The sequence below is a fragment of the Salmo salar genome, chromosome ssa04 (assembly GCF_905237065.1).
Source record: "Salmo salar chromosome ssa04, Ssal_v3.1, whole genome shotgun sequence".
NCBI lineage: Eukaryota > Metazoa > Chordata > Actinopteri > Salmoniformes > Salmonidae > Salmo > Salmo salar.
This window is the reverse complement of record NC_059445.1, coordinates 41,519,240-41,535,993: the sequence shown is the minus strand read 5'-3', so window position 1 is coordinate 41,535,993 and position 16,754 is coordinate 41,519,240. Positions and strand designations below refer to the sequence as shown.

At 42.7% G+C, this 16,754-nt stretch overlaps 2 protein-coding genes across 4 annotated transcripts in view; one reads left to right on the top strand and one right to left on the bottom strand.

The window, feature by feature from the left end:
- Positions 1-2,144, top strand: part of LOC106603107 (calpain-5) — a 38,449-nt gene extending 36,305 nt beyond the window's left edge. For both annotated transcript variants that reach the window (XM_014196334.2, XM_045716939.1), the window contains exons 9-12: positions 395-597; positions 725-846; positions 973-1,109; positions 1,267-2,144. In XM_014196334.2, coding sequence (XP_014051809.2) covers positions 395-597; positions 725-846; positions 973-1,109; positions 1,267-1,449 — 645 coding nt within the window. In that variant the 3' untranslated portion in view covers positions 1,450-2,144. The remainder of the gene's footprint in view (positions 1-394; positions 598-724; positions 847-972; positions 1,110-1,266) is intronic.
- A 3,263-nt stretch (positions 2,145-5,407) lies between these two features.
- LOC106603108 (serine/threonine-protein kinase PAK 3) overlaps positions 5,408-16,754 on the bottom strand; it is a 60,358-nt gene continuing 49,011 nt past the window's right edge. For both annotated transcript variants that reach the window (XM_014196337.2, XM_014196338.2), the window contains 7 exons: positions 7,504-7,552; positions 7,224-7,336; positions 6,778-6,895; positions 6,555-6,654; positions 6,220-6,416; positions 5,970-6,107; positions 5,408-5,763 (listed from right to left, as the gene is read on the bottom strand). In XM_014196337.2, coding sequence (XP_014051812.1) covers positions 5,674-5,763; positions 5,970-6,107; positions 6,220-6,416; positions 6,555-6,654; positions 6,778-6,895; positions 7,224-7,336; positions 7,504-7,552 — 805 coding nt within the window. In that variant the 3' untranslated portion in view covers positions 5,408-5,673. The remainder of the gene's footprint in view (positions 5,764-5,969; positions 6,108-6,219; positions 6,417-6,554; positions 6,655-6,777; positions 6,896-7,223; positions 7,337-7,503; positions 7,553-16,754) is intronic.

The following is a 16,754-nucleotide window of genomic DNA, read 5'->3' as shown; positions in this document are numbered from 1 at the left end:
TTCAATTGTCACTGGTAAGCTGGAGAAGTGTGTTCTTGACCCATTGTCAAATGCACAATTAAATTATTTAACAATTTAAAATACTGTTTATCATGTGGTTTGTGCAGGCTGAAATATGGTGCATTGGGATGCTATGGTAAAAAGCATTCGTTGTTACACCCCTGTAATCACAGACTGCAATTACCACCAGATACATGTTGTTACTACAGTGTAACTATGAATTATTATAATTAACTGCAATACTTGTTACAGTGTAATTACATATGTAAGCACACTGTAATAAGGACCCCTTAAAATGAAGTGTTACCAATGATTTAGAGTTTCAATCTGTTCAAGCTGAAATAACAAACATTGGGGAACAGTCATGGTGAGAAATGGTTTCTTCTGATTTAAGGTGGAACTGAACAGAAAGTACCGCATGCATAACATTATCACCCAGATGAACGTGCAAATGTCAAAGTACATCAACGCCCGCACGGTGTTCACGAGGGTCACGCTCCCCAAGGGTCGCTACATCATCATCCCCTCCACCTTAAAACCGGAGATTCTGGGAGAGTTCATGCTGCGCGTTTATACTGATGTAGACTCAGGATGCAGGTACTGGAACTAGACCTGTGGCATAGCTAAGAGCCCTATTTAGATGTAATGACACACTTTAGTATGCTGTCCATGCAGTTTTTAGCATTACTTTAAAGGTATATGATGATCTCTCTTCGTCTCTCAGAGAGCTAACAGAACACAAGCCCAGGATGAGGTGTTGGAGTGCATTCACTGGCTACCCCCATGCTGTGTCCCAGATCTACATCCACGCAGCAGAGGGGCTGGAGAACCAGGACAGCACAGGGGGTTAGGGAACGCTCCACAACCTCTAATGAATACTATACATTACAGGGAAACATACGTCAGAAATAGACATTGTAAGAGTTTACTCAGCATGACCTTATGGCTGGCTCATACTGTGTCATTGTGCAGGTGCAGATCCATATGTGATCGTGTCCTGTGAGGGCCGCTCAGTCCGGTCAACAGTTAAGGCAGACACCCTGGACCCGGTGTTTGAGACCAGAGCCATCTTCTACAGAAAGAAGCCCAGGAAGCCAATCACTGTGGAGGTAAGATATAGAGGTGTCAAATATCATAAATACCAATGGGAAGGAAAGATGAAGTGATTCACGAATTGGTACATTTGATGTCCTTAGTTAGTGTTAGTGTATTTTTCATGCTTTGGTCTTACCTGGTCTACCCCTCCCTACTTGTCCTCTTCCCCAGGTGTGGAATAGTAACGTTGTGAAGGACCAGTTCCTGGGCCAGGTGGTTCTGACAGGCTCATTAAAAGACTCCACCAAACCCCAGAGGCTCCAGCTGAGGAAGAGAGGCAGAGCCATGGCCGACGAGATGCCTGGCTCCATCACCCTCCGCATCGTCACCTGCACCGAGCTCACAGACATGTGACCTGGATCAGCTGACTACTACCTGGGTCACATTGACAATGTATACAACACTCTGTCACCTCTTCCTTGCGGTAACAATGCAAGAAGGAAACTTTGGACAGGAGCTTATCACTACAAGACATCATTTGGTTGTCAGAATGACTATGAATGTGAGCTCGGAATCTTTTAAGGACCGGAGTCATTTTTTTCTTACTGTTATTGCATGACTTTGTGTTTTGTAAAGAGACAAGTTATGCCTTTTCGAAAGGTGAATGAATGTGAAAAAGTCAGCATGAAGCAAGACAAAATGCAATTATTTTATACTAAACTATACACTATGAAACACAATAGCCCATTGAAGTGACACACATATTGTATCTGTACACAAAACGATGCAACATATACATTTTAATAACATGTTTGTTATCATATACAAATGTATGTGCCTCTTTTGATATTGTTGAGAAACAGACAAAAGGTTTCAGTTTTTGCTACACAATATTGTAAAGTCTTGGATAACCTGAATGTACAGTATCTACAGTGTAAGTTTTGGACTATGGTCATCAATTTGTATCCTTCCACTGAGCAACTTGAAATGTCTAAAGGGTATACTGCATGTGTCTAAACTACCGTACTCGCTTGCTCAAAATGATTTGCCAGGTAATCCCTACTAAAAGATAAAAGTAAATCTATTCAAACCAAAATGTTAATTTACAATGATGTTTTAATTTATTTTTTTTATTTCAGTCCAGTTCCCAAACTGCAGTATTTTGTTGTTTTACACTCAAGACACAGCCATGCACAATTCATCATTTAAAAAAGTCTATAGCTTTAACCACAATTTAAAATAGCTTATCCGAAACCTTAGTTTTCCCCTGTCGCTTTTTCTCATCTGTCTGTTTCCAAAGATGGGGCCTGCTGAGGTTTACCAGATGGATCAGCAGTTTACAAACCCAGATGATAATAATAGTAGAATAATAATAGGAATAATTTAAAAAGAAACGCTTTTTTGTCTTTGTTCCATTCTCTTGATACACATTTATAGAGGAATTTTCACACCACGTGTACAGGTTTACACATTCAAAAGAGAGGAATGTACAGGAGCGACCGCAGAAGAGGAGCGGGCCGGCGGGGCAGGCCGGGGGGCCGCTAGCTGTCCCAGAGTTCATCTTTGTGCTCATAGTTCAGGTACATAGGTGAGACCAAAGTTCACAGGGCAGATAGTCTTAATACTCTCAGCCACAGGCACACTCAGCAGTCGTGCTCCGGATAGATAGACAGACAGGCTCCATGGGCGTGCTGGAGACAGACGGGACAGCGTCCAACGGCTCTGTGTCCAGGTGGAGTACTGTCTGACACAGCCCAAGCAGGATTGTTCCATCCAGGAGTGTAGAGACAATGTTTACTTTCTTCTTCAATTTTCAGGGTGCAAACCATTTACAAATACATAGGCCTACTATAGAGCAACCTGAATATTGTCATTGCATTTTTTCCATCTTATTTACATACATACACACATATCCTAACAATGTTAGCCTACTTGGAAAATTAATTAACATGTGTTGCTTCCCATGCATGAAATCGGCCATGTCCTCCTTGCAATGGCTCTCCTGCACTTCTACAGTACGTATAGCCTACAGTGGTGGTACGAGTGAGCAGCTACCCTGCACCTCACCGTCTGAGTTAAGGTGGACAACAGGAGTGGTATCTAGTGCTGAGGTAGCTCTCTCCCTTACAAACACACACACGTGCTCACACACACGTGTGTACACACAGCCACTCATGCACACACACACATGCACACACACACATGCGCACACACATGCGCACACACACACACACACACACACACACACACACACACACACACACACACACACACACACACACACACACACACACACACACACACACACACACACACACACACACACACACACACACACACACACACACACACACACACACACACACACACACACACAATCTACCAGGGATATAGTTTGAGCTCAGGGTTTAGACACAACACAAAGACAAGGTCTAGACTTCAGTACAGTCCTAAGGGATGCTGTGGCTACTATGGACCAGGCAGAGAATGCCACAGGGATGGTTATAAGTAAGCTATTGAATTAAGAACCAAGGAACAGTCTATATTTATGTAGAGAGAGAGCTTTTCAGAGTACTTGTCCAGTAGCCTCTGCTATGGGATGATAGGAATGGCAGAGTAAAGGGGAATGTGATCCTCTCGTTTGCAATGGTCCATAAGACAGGTTACAATTATAGAATGGCACTCAGTCATCAATCCAAAAACCTTTTCATGGACAAATGATTAAATAACACCCAGCAATCTGCGGCCACACAGCCAAAACTCACAGAAACGCATAGAAACAGATACATCCAAACTCACACAGTACTTAGGAAAGTTTAGCTGCAACAAGACACTGGAGCAATGAGTCTAAACTCACGCTGAGGAAGCTAAAGAACGGCATCCCATTAAAAAAAACGATATATACACACCTTCTGGATGGATAAAGACAAGAGAGAGAGAGAGAGAGAGAGAGAGAGAGAGAGAGAGAGAGACAGACAAACAGACAGAAAAACAGACAGACAGACAGACAGACAGACAGACAGACAGACAGACAGACAGACAGACAGACAGACAGACAGACAGACAGACAGACAGACAGACAGACAGACAGACAGACAGACAGACAGACAGACAGACAGACAGACAGATGAACATGTGCACTAACTCAGGGATTGTGCTCATTTGAACAAATGGCTTCCGCTTCAGATACATCTAGGTCAATTCACAGATCAGAGGTTAAGCACGCAAATGTAAGGCTCACTGATGTGAAACAAATGGTAACATTGGCAAATTGACCCCCCCAAAAATATTTTCAAGCTCATTTTTGTTGGCAGGCTATCCCCACATAGACAGTAATACAGTCTAGCGTCCTGTCTAGTCTGTCCAGTCTAGCCTGTCCAGTCTAGTCTGTCCAGTCCTGTCTAGTCTGTCCAGTCTAGCGTCCTGCAATAGACTGTGACACCTTCAGAATCTTTCGAACGGACCACGCGTCTCAGACGTTCTGACTGGAAATTGACTCTGGACAAACAATTACAAATAAATTAATTGACTAAATCGATTTTAACTAACTACAGGTATTAAGCCCATAACACGGGTTTCATACTTGAACTTGAAGAATTGGAAAATGTTTTCAAAGCTTTTGACTTTGGAAACGTGAACACACTGTGGCCCATCCGAGAGGCAGCAGTGATTGAATCAGCCTCCTCTACAGCCTTGGCCCAGCCATTCTCTATGTGAGATCTCTGAACATCTAGGAAGTTTAGGGTATCCAAGGAATTACAGCTATGTCCTGGAGTAAGCCAAATGGCTTTGATGGATGGTTGCCACTTCTCTCCAGCCGCTCCTTTTTTTACTTGCAACACACACACACACACACACACACACACACACACACACACACACACACACACACACACACACACACACACACACACACACACACACACACACACACACACACACACACACACACACACACACACACACACACACACCTGCAGAGGATGAGCAGGTTGCAAGTTGGTTACACAGAGCCAAAGTCATGCAGGCATATGTTGGTTCCCGAGTCCCAGAGTCTGTCTCGCATGTAAAATGTTCAATGCAGGAGAGGCCTTATTGGAAAGACCTAGAAGAAAAGAGAACCAAGGTGATCGCTGGACAGAAAGGGAAGGAATCACAAGCTCTCAGTGCTGTTACGTTCGGCTTCTCTTCCTGGATCTCTCCCTCTTGAAAAGGAGCACAAGTTTTTTTCTTTGTATTTTCTCTTTTTTTTTGTTTTTGTTAAGGAGCATCTACTCCCCTCACAGGACACACACACACACACACACACACACACACACACACACACACACACACACACACACACACACACACACACACACACACACACACACACACACACACACACACACACACACACACACACACACACACACAGTACCGATGGACTGCTCCACATGTACAGAATGCTGGCGGACTTAAAGAGGAGGCAGGAAGGTGATTCAGCAGCAGCATTTCGGCCGCTAAGAGGCCATGTGGGCCAGCTGTCCATCCTCTGTATGAGGCAGCAGGAGGGTTGGTTACTGTCTATCTCTGTGCTGCCTGTCTCACAACCCCATGGAGCAGGGTCCAGCTCTGTGTGTGGACACACAGCGCCTCCTAACGACTGCTGTTCTTGATGGCTTCCTTGGCTGCAACAATCAGAGGGCTCAGGCTGGACAGGGGCTTGGCTAACTTCAGGAACGAATGCTGCAAAGAACACAAGCGAAGAACAGTAATGAGGGGAATGCTCTGCGTGTACAGCCCGTGATTTAAGGTTAGAACGGTATGTTAGTAATGTAGGGGTGGACTGGTCAGTGTGGTAGAGTTTGGGTTATGTTAGAGTGGTTAGGTTAAGGTTTGGGTTATGTTAGTGGTCAGTATGGTCAGGTTGGGGTTAACATGGTGGTCAGTACCTGGAGGAGCTCCTTGGCTGAGCCTCTGCGGTCCACGTCCATCTCCAGGCAACGGTTGAGGAAGTCTCTGAACACGGAGGTCAATCGCTCAGGGTTCTGGAGCTCTGGAGTCCCGTTGGTGGCGATAAGGTACAGTGCCTGAGGGGATGGGAGAGAGGGGTGGAGAGGGCCAATCAGTTATTGGCCCTTACTGATCAAATAGCTCCAGTATATCCCTGGATGTGTGTGAACTATAGATAGTGTGTCTTACCCTGAGAGGGTTCTCATTCAGGTAGGGAGGTTCTCCCTCCACCATCTCTATGGCCATGATACCCAGGGACCAGATGTCCACCTTGGGCCCGTAGGCCTTGCGGGTCACCACCTCGGGTGCCATCCAGTAGGGCGTGCCCACCATGGTGCTGCGCTTGTTCTGTTCTGGGGTGATCTGGGCACAGAACCCGAAGTCAGCTGCAGGGAGAGAGAAACACGTCAGACACGGCTTCTTCAACCCCACCACTCCCCACAGGACTCTCTACCCCAACATCCAATTGACCATCATTCCACCCTGGTCCCTCCTGCCTGTCCCTTACTAGTGAGATGACTTACTGAGCTTGACCGAGCCGTCCATGCCCAGCAGGATGTTGTCACTCTTGATGTCTCTGTGAATCACCTGGTTGGAGTGCAGGAAGTCCAGAGCCTGCAGACACTGTAGAGAGTGGAGACACAGACACACATCTGGATCAGAGGAAATGCCTAGGCTAGTGGTCAGAAGGGGCTCAGCTAAAGGCACTAGGGGGTATTTGTTGATAGTAGAGGGCTGGTCTCTTACCTCTCTGCAGACTGCAGCGATCTGGCCCTCGTCCATGCAGGTCTCAGTCACGACATCAGTCAGTGAGCCTCCAGCCAGGTACTCCATCACCACCCACAGCTCATCCCCTACCAGGTAACTGCAGACAGAGGAGGACAGAGAGATTAAAGGTAGGATCCAGAAAGTAAACCGCAAAGTGGATCAATGTCCGCATCAACTAAGAGCACTGGAGCTTGAGGCTTAACTTCTCTGTTTTGGTGCCCTGGCTACCACGCTCTGACAGCGTGAAGCGAACCCGTGCACGTGCGCAGATAATGTGTGTGACCGTGTGAGAGTGAAGTCGTGAATCTCGCTCATCTCAATAGCTAAGTCTACCTTCAAGTATAGTAGTGCACAAAATGGTCATATTTACAGTATCTGCTATACTGGCTGTTTTCCCCATCAGTAACCATGGCTATGAAGGTCACCTGTCCAGGTAGTTGACTATGTTGGGGTTTTTGTTTTCCCTCATCACCAGGATCTCATTGATGATGAGCTCCTTCTTGGGCTGCTGCTGGAGATTCATCTGCTTGATGGCCACCTAAAAGAGGCACAACCACAGAGACATTAGACAGTGTTTTCGGTGCTCTTCCGACAGATTACACAGTTACTGTGATTAGCCAGAAGAGATGGCTAATCAGGGTGACAGATAGACACGTAAGATGTGGATGTTTTTCTGAAGGGACTGCGGTAGTAAAGTTAGTTTACCTCCTGGCCAGTAGCAATGTCAATGGCTGTGTATACAGTGCCAGATGCCCTGAGGAAACAAGAGAACGACGCATTAGTTCCACATAGAAACAAGTCCTCATGCAAGGAGTTAGAACAGATCATGGTGCACACAAGCTATCCTTCCAAAACATGTCCCTCCACGGTATCTATCTCCATTATATTAGAGTTATGCAACTCTCCAGAGCCTGGAGGACACTTCCTTATTGTTTTATTAACACAAGAATCTTAAAGAAAACAATTACACAGTGTCTTTGAATGCAAGCAGTTCAATTGCTTTTTTCCATAGATGATCTGGTACCATTTCATTTGACCACCAGAGGGCAGCATTGATGATTGGCCAGTGAAAAGGCAACACTAATGCTTCTGGGTCAGTAATAAATAACTAAGAGTCATAAACCTGTCAATAAAGTGACCTTTCCTCTGTGATTTCTATAAATGTCTTGCAGGGGTTATGTCCCTACAGTATATAATGTACACATTATACCACTTGCATATCTGGATAATGTCAAGAGCTCATTCTGCTATGAGTGGTGGGTCTGAGTTGCATGTGAAGTGCGTGTGGACCAAGGTTATTTTAGTTTTTTATTTTATTAATTTTTAGGATTTTTATTTAGAATTCAGTTTAATTTCAGTATGTTTTCAGACCTGGTTTGCAAGTTTACATTTGTTTATATTTGCTAACTACCTCCTTCAAAGAGTGCAGTGTATAAAGTCAGAAAATCTGCTGTCTCAGTCACTGCCTGTCACCAAGGGAGTACCCCAAGGCTCAATCCTAGGCCCCACGCTCTTCTCAATTTACATCAACAACATAGCTCAGGCAGTAGGAAGCTCTCTCATTCATTTATATGCAGATGATACAGTCTTATACTCAGCTAGCCCCTCCCCGTATTTTGTGTTAAACGCTCTACAACAAAGCTTTCTTAGGTCCAACAAGCTTTCACTGCCCTTAACCTTGTTCTGAACACCTCCAAAACAAAGGTCATGTGGTTTGGTAAGAAGAATGCCCCTCCTCCCACAGGTGTTATTACTACCTCATACTTGTATAGTCACCTCATACAAGTACTTGGAAGTATGGCTAGACAGTGCACTGTCCTACTCTCAGCACATACCAAAGCTGCAGGCTGAAGTTAAATCTAGACTTGGTTTCCTCTATCGTAATAGCTCCTCTTTCACCCCAGCTGCCAAACTAACCATGATTCAGATGACCATCCTACCCATGATAGATTACGGAGACATAATTTATAGATCGGCAGGTAAGGGTGCTCTCAAGCGGCTAGATGTTCTTTACCATTCGGCGATCAGATTTGCCACCAATGCTCCTTATAGGACACATCACTGCACTCTATGCTCCTCTGTAAACTGGTCATCTCTGTTTACCCGTCGCAAGACCCACTGGTTGATGCTTATTTATAAAACCCTCTTAGACCTCACTCCCCCCTATCTGAGATATCTACTGCACCCCTCATCCTCTACATAAAACACCCGTTCTGCCAGTCACATTCTGTTAAAGGTCCCCAAAGCACACACATCCCTAGGTCACTCGTCTTTTCAGTTCGCTGCAGCTAACGACTGGAACGAGCAGCAACAAACACTCAAACTGGACAGTTTTATCTCAATCTCCTCATTCAAAGACTCAATTATGGACACTGACAGTTGTGGCTGCTTTGTGTGATGTATTGTTGTCTCTACCTTCTTGCCTTTTGTGCTGTTATCTGTGCCCAATAAGGTTTGTACCATGTTTTGTGCTGCTACTATCTTGTGTTGCTACCATGTTGTTGTTATGTTGTGTTGCTACCATGCTGTGTTGCCATGTGTTGCTGCCTTGCTATGTTGTCATCTTAGGTCTCTCTGTATATAGTGTTGTGTTGTCTCTCTTGTTGTGATGTGTGTTTTGTCCTATATTTATATTGTATAAATGTTTAATTTTTAATCCCAGGCCCCCGTCCCCGCAGCAGGCCTTTTGCCTTTTGGTAGGCCGCCTCGTTAAATAAAGGTTAAATACAAATATTTCGTTTTTATATTGTTTAGTTTCAGAAAGGATGTGTGGGAGGCTAGGAGCTATTTGGGTTGTATAATTGTTTTGATGTCGCTTCTTGCAACTGGGGGTCAGTAATACATAAGGTGATGGGTCAGGTCATAGGTTAGGTTAGCCCTTCTCATGACTCAGTCCTTCCACATCCCTTTTGATTAGCTGAGGTGATTTGGTCAAGTGTGAAACGCTCGACAAACAATTTATCCTTGATTGAGATACAGTTTTGGAAACCTTGAACACTAAACTTGAACACAAAAGTTATCATACAAAATCAACTTTACATATAAAAAAGATGCACTTCCTGTTAGCTGTTCTACCACAGATTTCCACTGAGTTTTTTTGTGTCACACAGCTTCGAGCAGATGTTTTCTTTTGTTCCCTCCTGAGTTTCCATTAGGTCGGGAAGTGCAACACAAAACACCTCCGTGAGAATCTAAAATGCCTCACAGGAAGTGCATCTTTTGTATTTATTAAATCATTTTGGGGGGTATGAAAGTTTACTGAACTGAAATATGTATGTAAACTGTTGGCTCCATGTTTCATAAAATATTCCAGACATTTTCCGTATGCACACAAATATAATTTCTCTCAAATTTTGTGCACATCCCTATTAGTGAGCATTTTTCCTTTGCCAAGATAATCCAACCACCTGACTGGTGTAGCAGATCAAGAAGCTGATTCAACAGCATGATCGTTACACAGGTGCACCTTGTGCTGAGGACAATAAAAGGCCACAAAATGTGCAGTTTTGTCACACAACACAATGCCACATATGTCTCAAGTTGTGGCGGGGTGTGCAATTGGCATGCTGACTGCATTAATGTCCACCAGAGCTGTTGACAGAGAATGTAATGTTCATTTCTCTACCATAAGCCTCTTCCAACGTAATTTGTGAGAATCTGGCAGTATGTCCAACCGGCCTCACAACTGCAGACCATGTGAATGGCGTTGTGTTGGCGAGTAGTTTGCTGATGTCAACGTTGTGAACAGAGTGCCCCATGGTGGCGGTGGGGTTATGATATGGGCAGGCATAAGCTACGAACCAAGAACACAATTGCATTTTATCGATGGCAATTAATGCACAGAGATACCGTGACAAGATCCTGAGGCCCATTATCTTTCCATTCATCAGCCGCCATCACCTCATGTTTCAGCATGATAATGCACGGCCCCATGTCGCAAAGATCTGTACACAATTCCTGGAAGCTGAAAAATGTCCCAGTTCTTCCATGGCCTGCAAACTCACCAGACATGTCACCCGCTGAGCACGTTTGGGATGTTCAAATCAAATCAAATTTATTTTTATATAGCCCTTCGTACATCAGCTGATATTCTCAAAGTGCTGTACAGAAACCCAGCCTAAAACCCCAAACAGCAAGCAAAGCATGTGAAAGAAGCACTGGGTAGACGTGTACGACAGCGGGTTCCAGTTCCCGCCGATATCCAGCAACTTTGCACAGCCATTGAAGAGGACTGGGAAAACATTCCACAGGCGACAGCCTGATCAACTCTATGCGAAAGAGATGTGTCGCGCTGCATGAGGAAAATGGTGGTCACACCAGATGCTGACTGGTTTTCTGATCCACACCCATACCTTTTTTTTTGAAGGTATCTGTGACCAACAGATGCATATCTGTATTCCCAGTCATGTGAAATCCAAAGATTAGGGCTTACTGAATTTATTTAAATTGTCTGATGTCCTTAGATGAACTGTAACTCAGTAAAAATGGTTGATATTATTGCATGTTGTTTTTGTTCAGTATAGAATTTCTGAAATTTCCAAAACCGTATTGCATTGATAATTAGCAGTTCAAAGGAGAACCCTATGGCTGTATGGCATTGGGTTCTTGAGAGCTCAGGTTAGGTTATATTCGTTTCTATCCCAAACCGTTCAGATTCTGCAGACGTTTTCATGAGGAGCGATTTTCGGGATGTTTCGTGGTCTGACCGACACTGCTGTAACTCTGCCACCTTCCACCGCAGATGCTGAAGGCCAACATTGGCTTAAACAGATGGACTTTGATGGGGATTTTTGTTCTATGCTAATTGGGTGCGTCAATCAACTCTAGGGGTAACTTTAGTAGGACATGTAAGAAGAATCAAGTTTGATACTTAGCCATTTCTTCCCATTAGCTAGTGATAGCTTGTGAAAGCGATGCCCAAGCGAGGCCTTTTTGAAACATCCCCATCATCTGGCTGCAATTGCCCACCAGATTAAGTAGATTGAAAATCCCATTAGATCTTTGCCCAAAAATGTTACAAAAAAAACTAAAACTGAACATAATTCACAATGGTTTTCATTATATTTTCTATCGTTTTGGAGAAGCGAAAGTATAATAGTTTCAGTATAGCAGTATTTGTACTACACTATTGGAGCTAGGAAAACATTAATTTTGTTACACCCGCAATAACATCTGCTAAACACGTGTATGTGACCAATAACATTTGATTTACATTTACATTTACATTTTAGTCATTTAGCAGACGCTCTTATCCAGAGCGACTTACAGTAGAGTGCATACATTTTATTACATTTTTAAATACTGATTTGATTTGAGTTTGTTCATTTTTTTATTTCAGTTTACTAAATAGTTTTTTCATTAACTTAGTTTTTGTTTTAGTTTCTGTTTTAGTTTACTATAATAACCTTGGTGTGGAGTGCCCATTCCTCTACGATGTTCACCAACTCTGTAATGCATACAGTTCATGACTAGCATATGAACCTACTCTGCCAAGTGTACAGTGTATTTAAAGTGCACTTTTAACATGTACATTATTATTCATTGCAAAGTGTATGTCCTGTAACATATAAAGTATATGTATTGTGCGTAAATTACGTGTTATTCTGATCCCTGTGCCACAGGGGTATTGAGGCTCCAGTGGAATCACAGATTTGATATTCCCTCTATGGTAGCCTGAGCAGCCTTTGAATTAGCCAGACAAAGATTACAGTAAGCTGATAAAAGCTGTGTGTGTTTGGCACCCCTGGCTCGGGTACAGTAATCTGCACCTCTCTCTGCCCTGACATTTTACCCCTCTGAGTGCTGGAGGGCAGAGACATGCTGCTGTAAACCACCACCCTGGACTCTGCCCTGGGGCAAGACACCACAGGCACCTCCCTGGGTACAGCCATGTTTTTACGATGCTTCCATTTCTGAATCAGCTCCAAGGGAATATAACACAGTCCCATGGTGAAGGAATATAACACAGTCCCATGGTGAAGGAATATAACACAGTCCCATGGTGAAGGAATATAACACAGTCCCAGGGGTGGAAAAAGTACCCCATTTTCATACTTGAGGAAAAGTATAGATACCTTAATAGAAAGTCAGACAGTCAACTACTTGAGCAAAAGTCTAAAAGTATTTAATTTTAAATATACTTAAGTATCAAAAGTAAATGTAATTGCTAACATATACTTAAGTATCAAAAATAAAAGTAAAAGTATAAATCATTTAAAATTCCCTATATTAAGCAAAGCAGACAACACCATTTTGTTGTTTTTCACATTTACGGATAGCCAGGGGCACACTCCAACACTCAGAAATGATTTACAAAAGATGTGTTTGTGTTTAGTGAGTCTGCCAGGCCAGAGACAGTAGGGAAGACCACGCGTTCTCTTGATAAGTGCGTGAATATGACAATTTTCCTGTCCTGTTAAGCATTTAAAATGTAACGGGTACTTTTGGTTGTCAGAGAAAATGTATAGAGTAAAAAGTAAAATATTTTCTTTAGTAATGTTGTGAAGTAAAAGTAAATGTTTTGGTCAAAAATATAAATATTAAAGTAAAGTACAGATACTCCAAAAAACGACTTAAATAGTACTATTAAAGTATTTTTACTTAAGTACTTTACACCACTGCACAGTCCCATGGTGAAGGAATAAAACACAGTCCCATGGTGAAGGAATATATAACACAGTCCCATGGTAAAGGAATATAAAACACAGACCCATGGTGAAGGAATATAAAACACAGACCCATGGTGAAGGAATATAAAACACAGACCCATGGTGAAGGAATATAAAACACAGACCCATGGTGAAGGAATATAAAACACAGACCCATGGTGAAGGAATATAAAACACAGTCCCATGGTGAAGGAATATAAAACACAGACCCATGGTGAAGGAATAAAACACAGACCCATGGTGAAGGAATATAAAACACAGACCCATGGTAGAGGAATATAAAACACAGACCCATGGTGAAGGAATATAAAACACAGACCCATGGTGAAGGAATATATAACACAGACCCATGGTGAAGGAATATAAAACACAGACCCATGGTGAAGGAATATAACACAGACCCATTGTGAAGGAATATAAAACACAGACCCATGGTGAAGGAATCAAAAACACAGACCCATGGTGAAGGAATATAAAACACAGACCCATGGTGAAGGATATAAAACACAGTCCCATGGTGAAGGAATATAAAACACAGTCCCATGGTGAAGGAATATAAAACACAGACCCATGGTGAAGGAAATAAAACACAGACCCATGGTGAAGGAAATAAAACACAGTCCCATGGTGAAGGAATAAAACACAGTCCCATGGTGAAGGAATATAAAACACAGACCCATGGTGAAGGAATAAAACACAGACCCATGGTGAAGGAATAAAACACAGTCCCATGGTGAAGGAATATAAAACACAGACCCATGGTAAGGAATATAAAACACAGACCCATGGTAAAGGAATATAAAACACAGACCCATGGTGAAGGAATATAAAACACAGACCCATGGTGAAGGAATATAAAACACAGACCCATGGTGAAGGAATATAAAACACAGACCCATGGTGAAGGAATATAAAACACAGACCCATGGTGAAGGAATATAAAACACAGACCCATGGTGAAGGAATATAAAACACAGACCCATGGTGAAGGAATATAAAACACAGACCCATGGTGAAGGAATATATAAACACAGACCCATGGTGAAGGAATATAAAACACAGACCCATGGTGAAGGAATATAAAACACAGACCCATGGTGAAGGAATATAAAACACAGACCCATGGTGAAGGAATATAAAACACAGACCCATGGTGAAGGAATATAAAACACAGACCCATGGTGAAGGAATATAAAACACAGTCCCATGGTGAAGGAATATAAAACACAGACCCATGGTGAAGGAATATAAAACACAGACCCATGGTGAAGGAATAAAACACAGTCCCATGGTGAAGGAATAAAACACAGACCCATGGTGAAGGAATATAAAACACAGACCCATGGTGAAGGAATATAAAACACAGACCCATGGTGAAGGAATATAAAACACAGACCCATGGTGAAGGAATAAAACACAGTCCCATGGTGAAGGAATAAAACACAGACCCATGGTGAAGGAATATAAAACACAGACCCATGGTGAAGGAATATAAAACACAGACCCATGGTGAAGGAATATAAAACACAGACCCATGGTGAAGGAATATAAAACACAGACCCATGGTGAAGGAATATAAAACACAGACCCATGGTGAAGGAATATAAAACACAGACCCATGGTGAAGGAATATAAAACACAGACCCATGGTGAAGGAAATAAAACACAGACCCATGGTGAAGGAAATAAAACACAGACCCATGGTGAAGGAATATAAAACACAGACCCATGGTGAAGGAATATAAAACACAGACCCATGGTGAAGGAATAAAACACAGTCCCATGGTGAAGGAATATAAAACACAGACCCATGGTGAAGGAATATAAAACACAGACCCATGGTGAAGGAATAAAACACAGTCCCATGGTGAAGGAATAAAACACAGTCCCATGGTGAAGGAATAAAACACAGTCCCATGGTGAAGGAATAAAACACAGTCCCATGGTGAAGGAATATAAAACACAGACCCATGGTGAAGGAATATAAAACACAGACCCATGGTGAAGGAATATAAAACACAGACCCATGGTGAAGGATATAAAACACAGTCCCATGGTGAAGGAATAAAACACAGTCCCATGGTGAAGGAATAAAACACAGTCCCGTGGTGAAGGAATATAAACCAGTCTAATTGGTAGAGGCATAATCCAGACTTTACTTATGTAGAAAAATAGGCATGTGGCATGTGGTATATCAGAATATGTGTAATATATTGTCAAACTAAAATATTGTCATATAATTATAAATACAGTTTATATAGGTGTTATATTTTTTTGTATAAATAGCCTCTAAAATTTTGAATGGTGTCTGTGAGTAACAGAACTCATATAACAGAACTCATATGGCAGGCCAAAACCTGAGAAGATTCCACACAGGAAGTGCCCTGTCTGACAATTTGTTCTCCTTCTGTGGCATCTCTATCGAAAATACAGCATCTCTGCTGTAACGTGACATTTTCTAAGGCTTCCATTGGCTCTCAGAAGGTGCCAGAAAGTGGAATGACATCTCTCCTGTCTCTGGGCGAAAAACAGCAGGATATTTTGTGAGTGGTCAGGCTGAGAACAGTGACACTGGAGATGCGCGTTCATGTGAATTCTCCATGTTTTTCTTTCAGCCTTTGAATGAATACAACGTCGCCCGGTTGGAATATTATCGCTATTTTACGAGAAAAATAGCATAAAAATTGTTTTTAACCTGTTATGGCTAGGTGGCAGTATTTTCACGGCCGGATAAAAAACGTACCCGATTTAATCTGATTATTACACCTGCCCAGAAACTAGAATATGCATATAATTATTAGCTTTGGATAGAAAACACGCTAAAGTTTCTAAAACTGTTTGAATGGTGTCTGTGAGTATAACAGAACTCATTTGGCAGGCCAAAACCTGAGAAGATTCCATGCAGGAAGTGCCCTGTCTGACAATTTCTTGGCCTTCTTGATTATCTCTATCCATTACAGGGGATCTCTGCTGTTACGTGACACTTCCTACGGCTCCCATGGGCTCTCAGAAGGCAGCAAAAAGCTGAATCGTGGCTTTGCAGGCTCTGGCTGAAAAAAAGTAGCGTGTTTGGATAGTGGCTGGTCACAGTACTGTGAGACTCAGGCGCGTACCCGAGTCGACCCCATGCTTTGTTTTCTTTCGTCTGTTTACCTAAACGCAGATTCCCGGTCGGAATATTATTGCTTTTTTACGAGAAAAATGGCATAAAAATTGATTTTAAACAGAGGTTGACATGCTTCGAAGTACGGTAATGGAATATTTAGAAATCTTTTGTCACGAAATGCG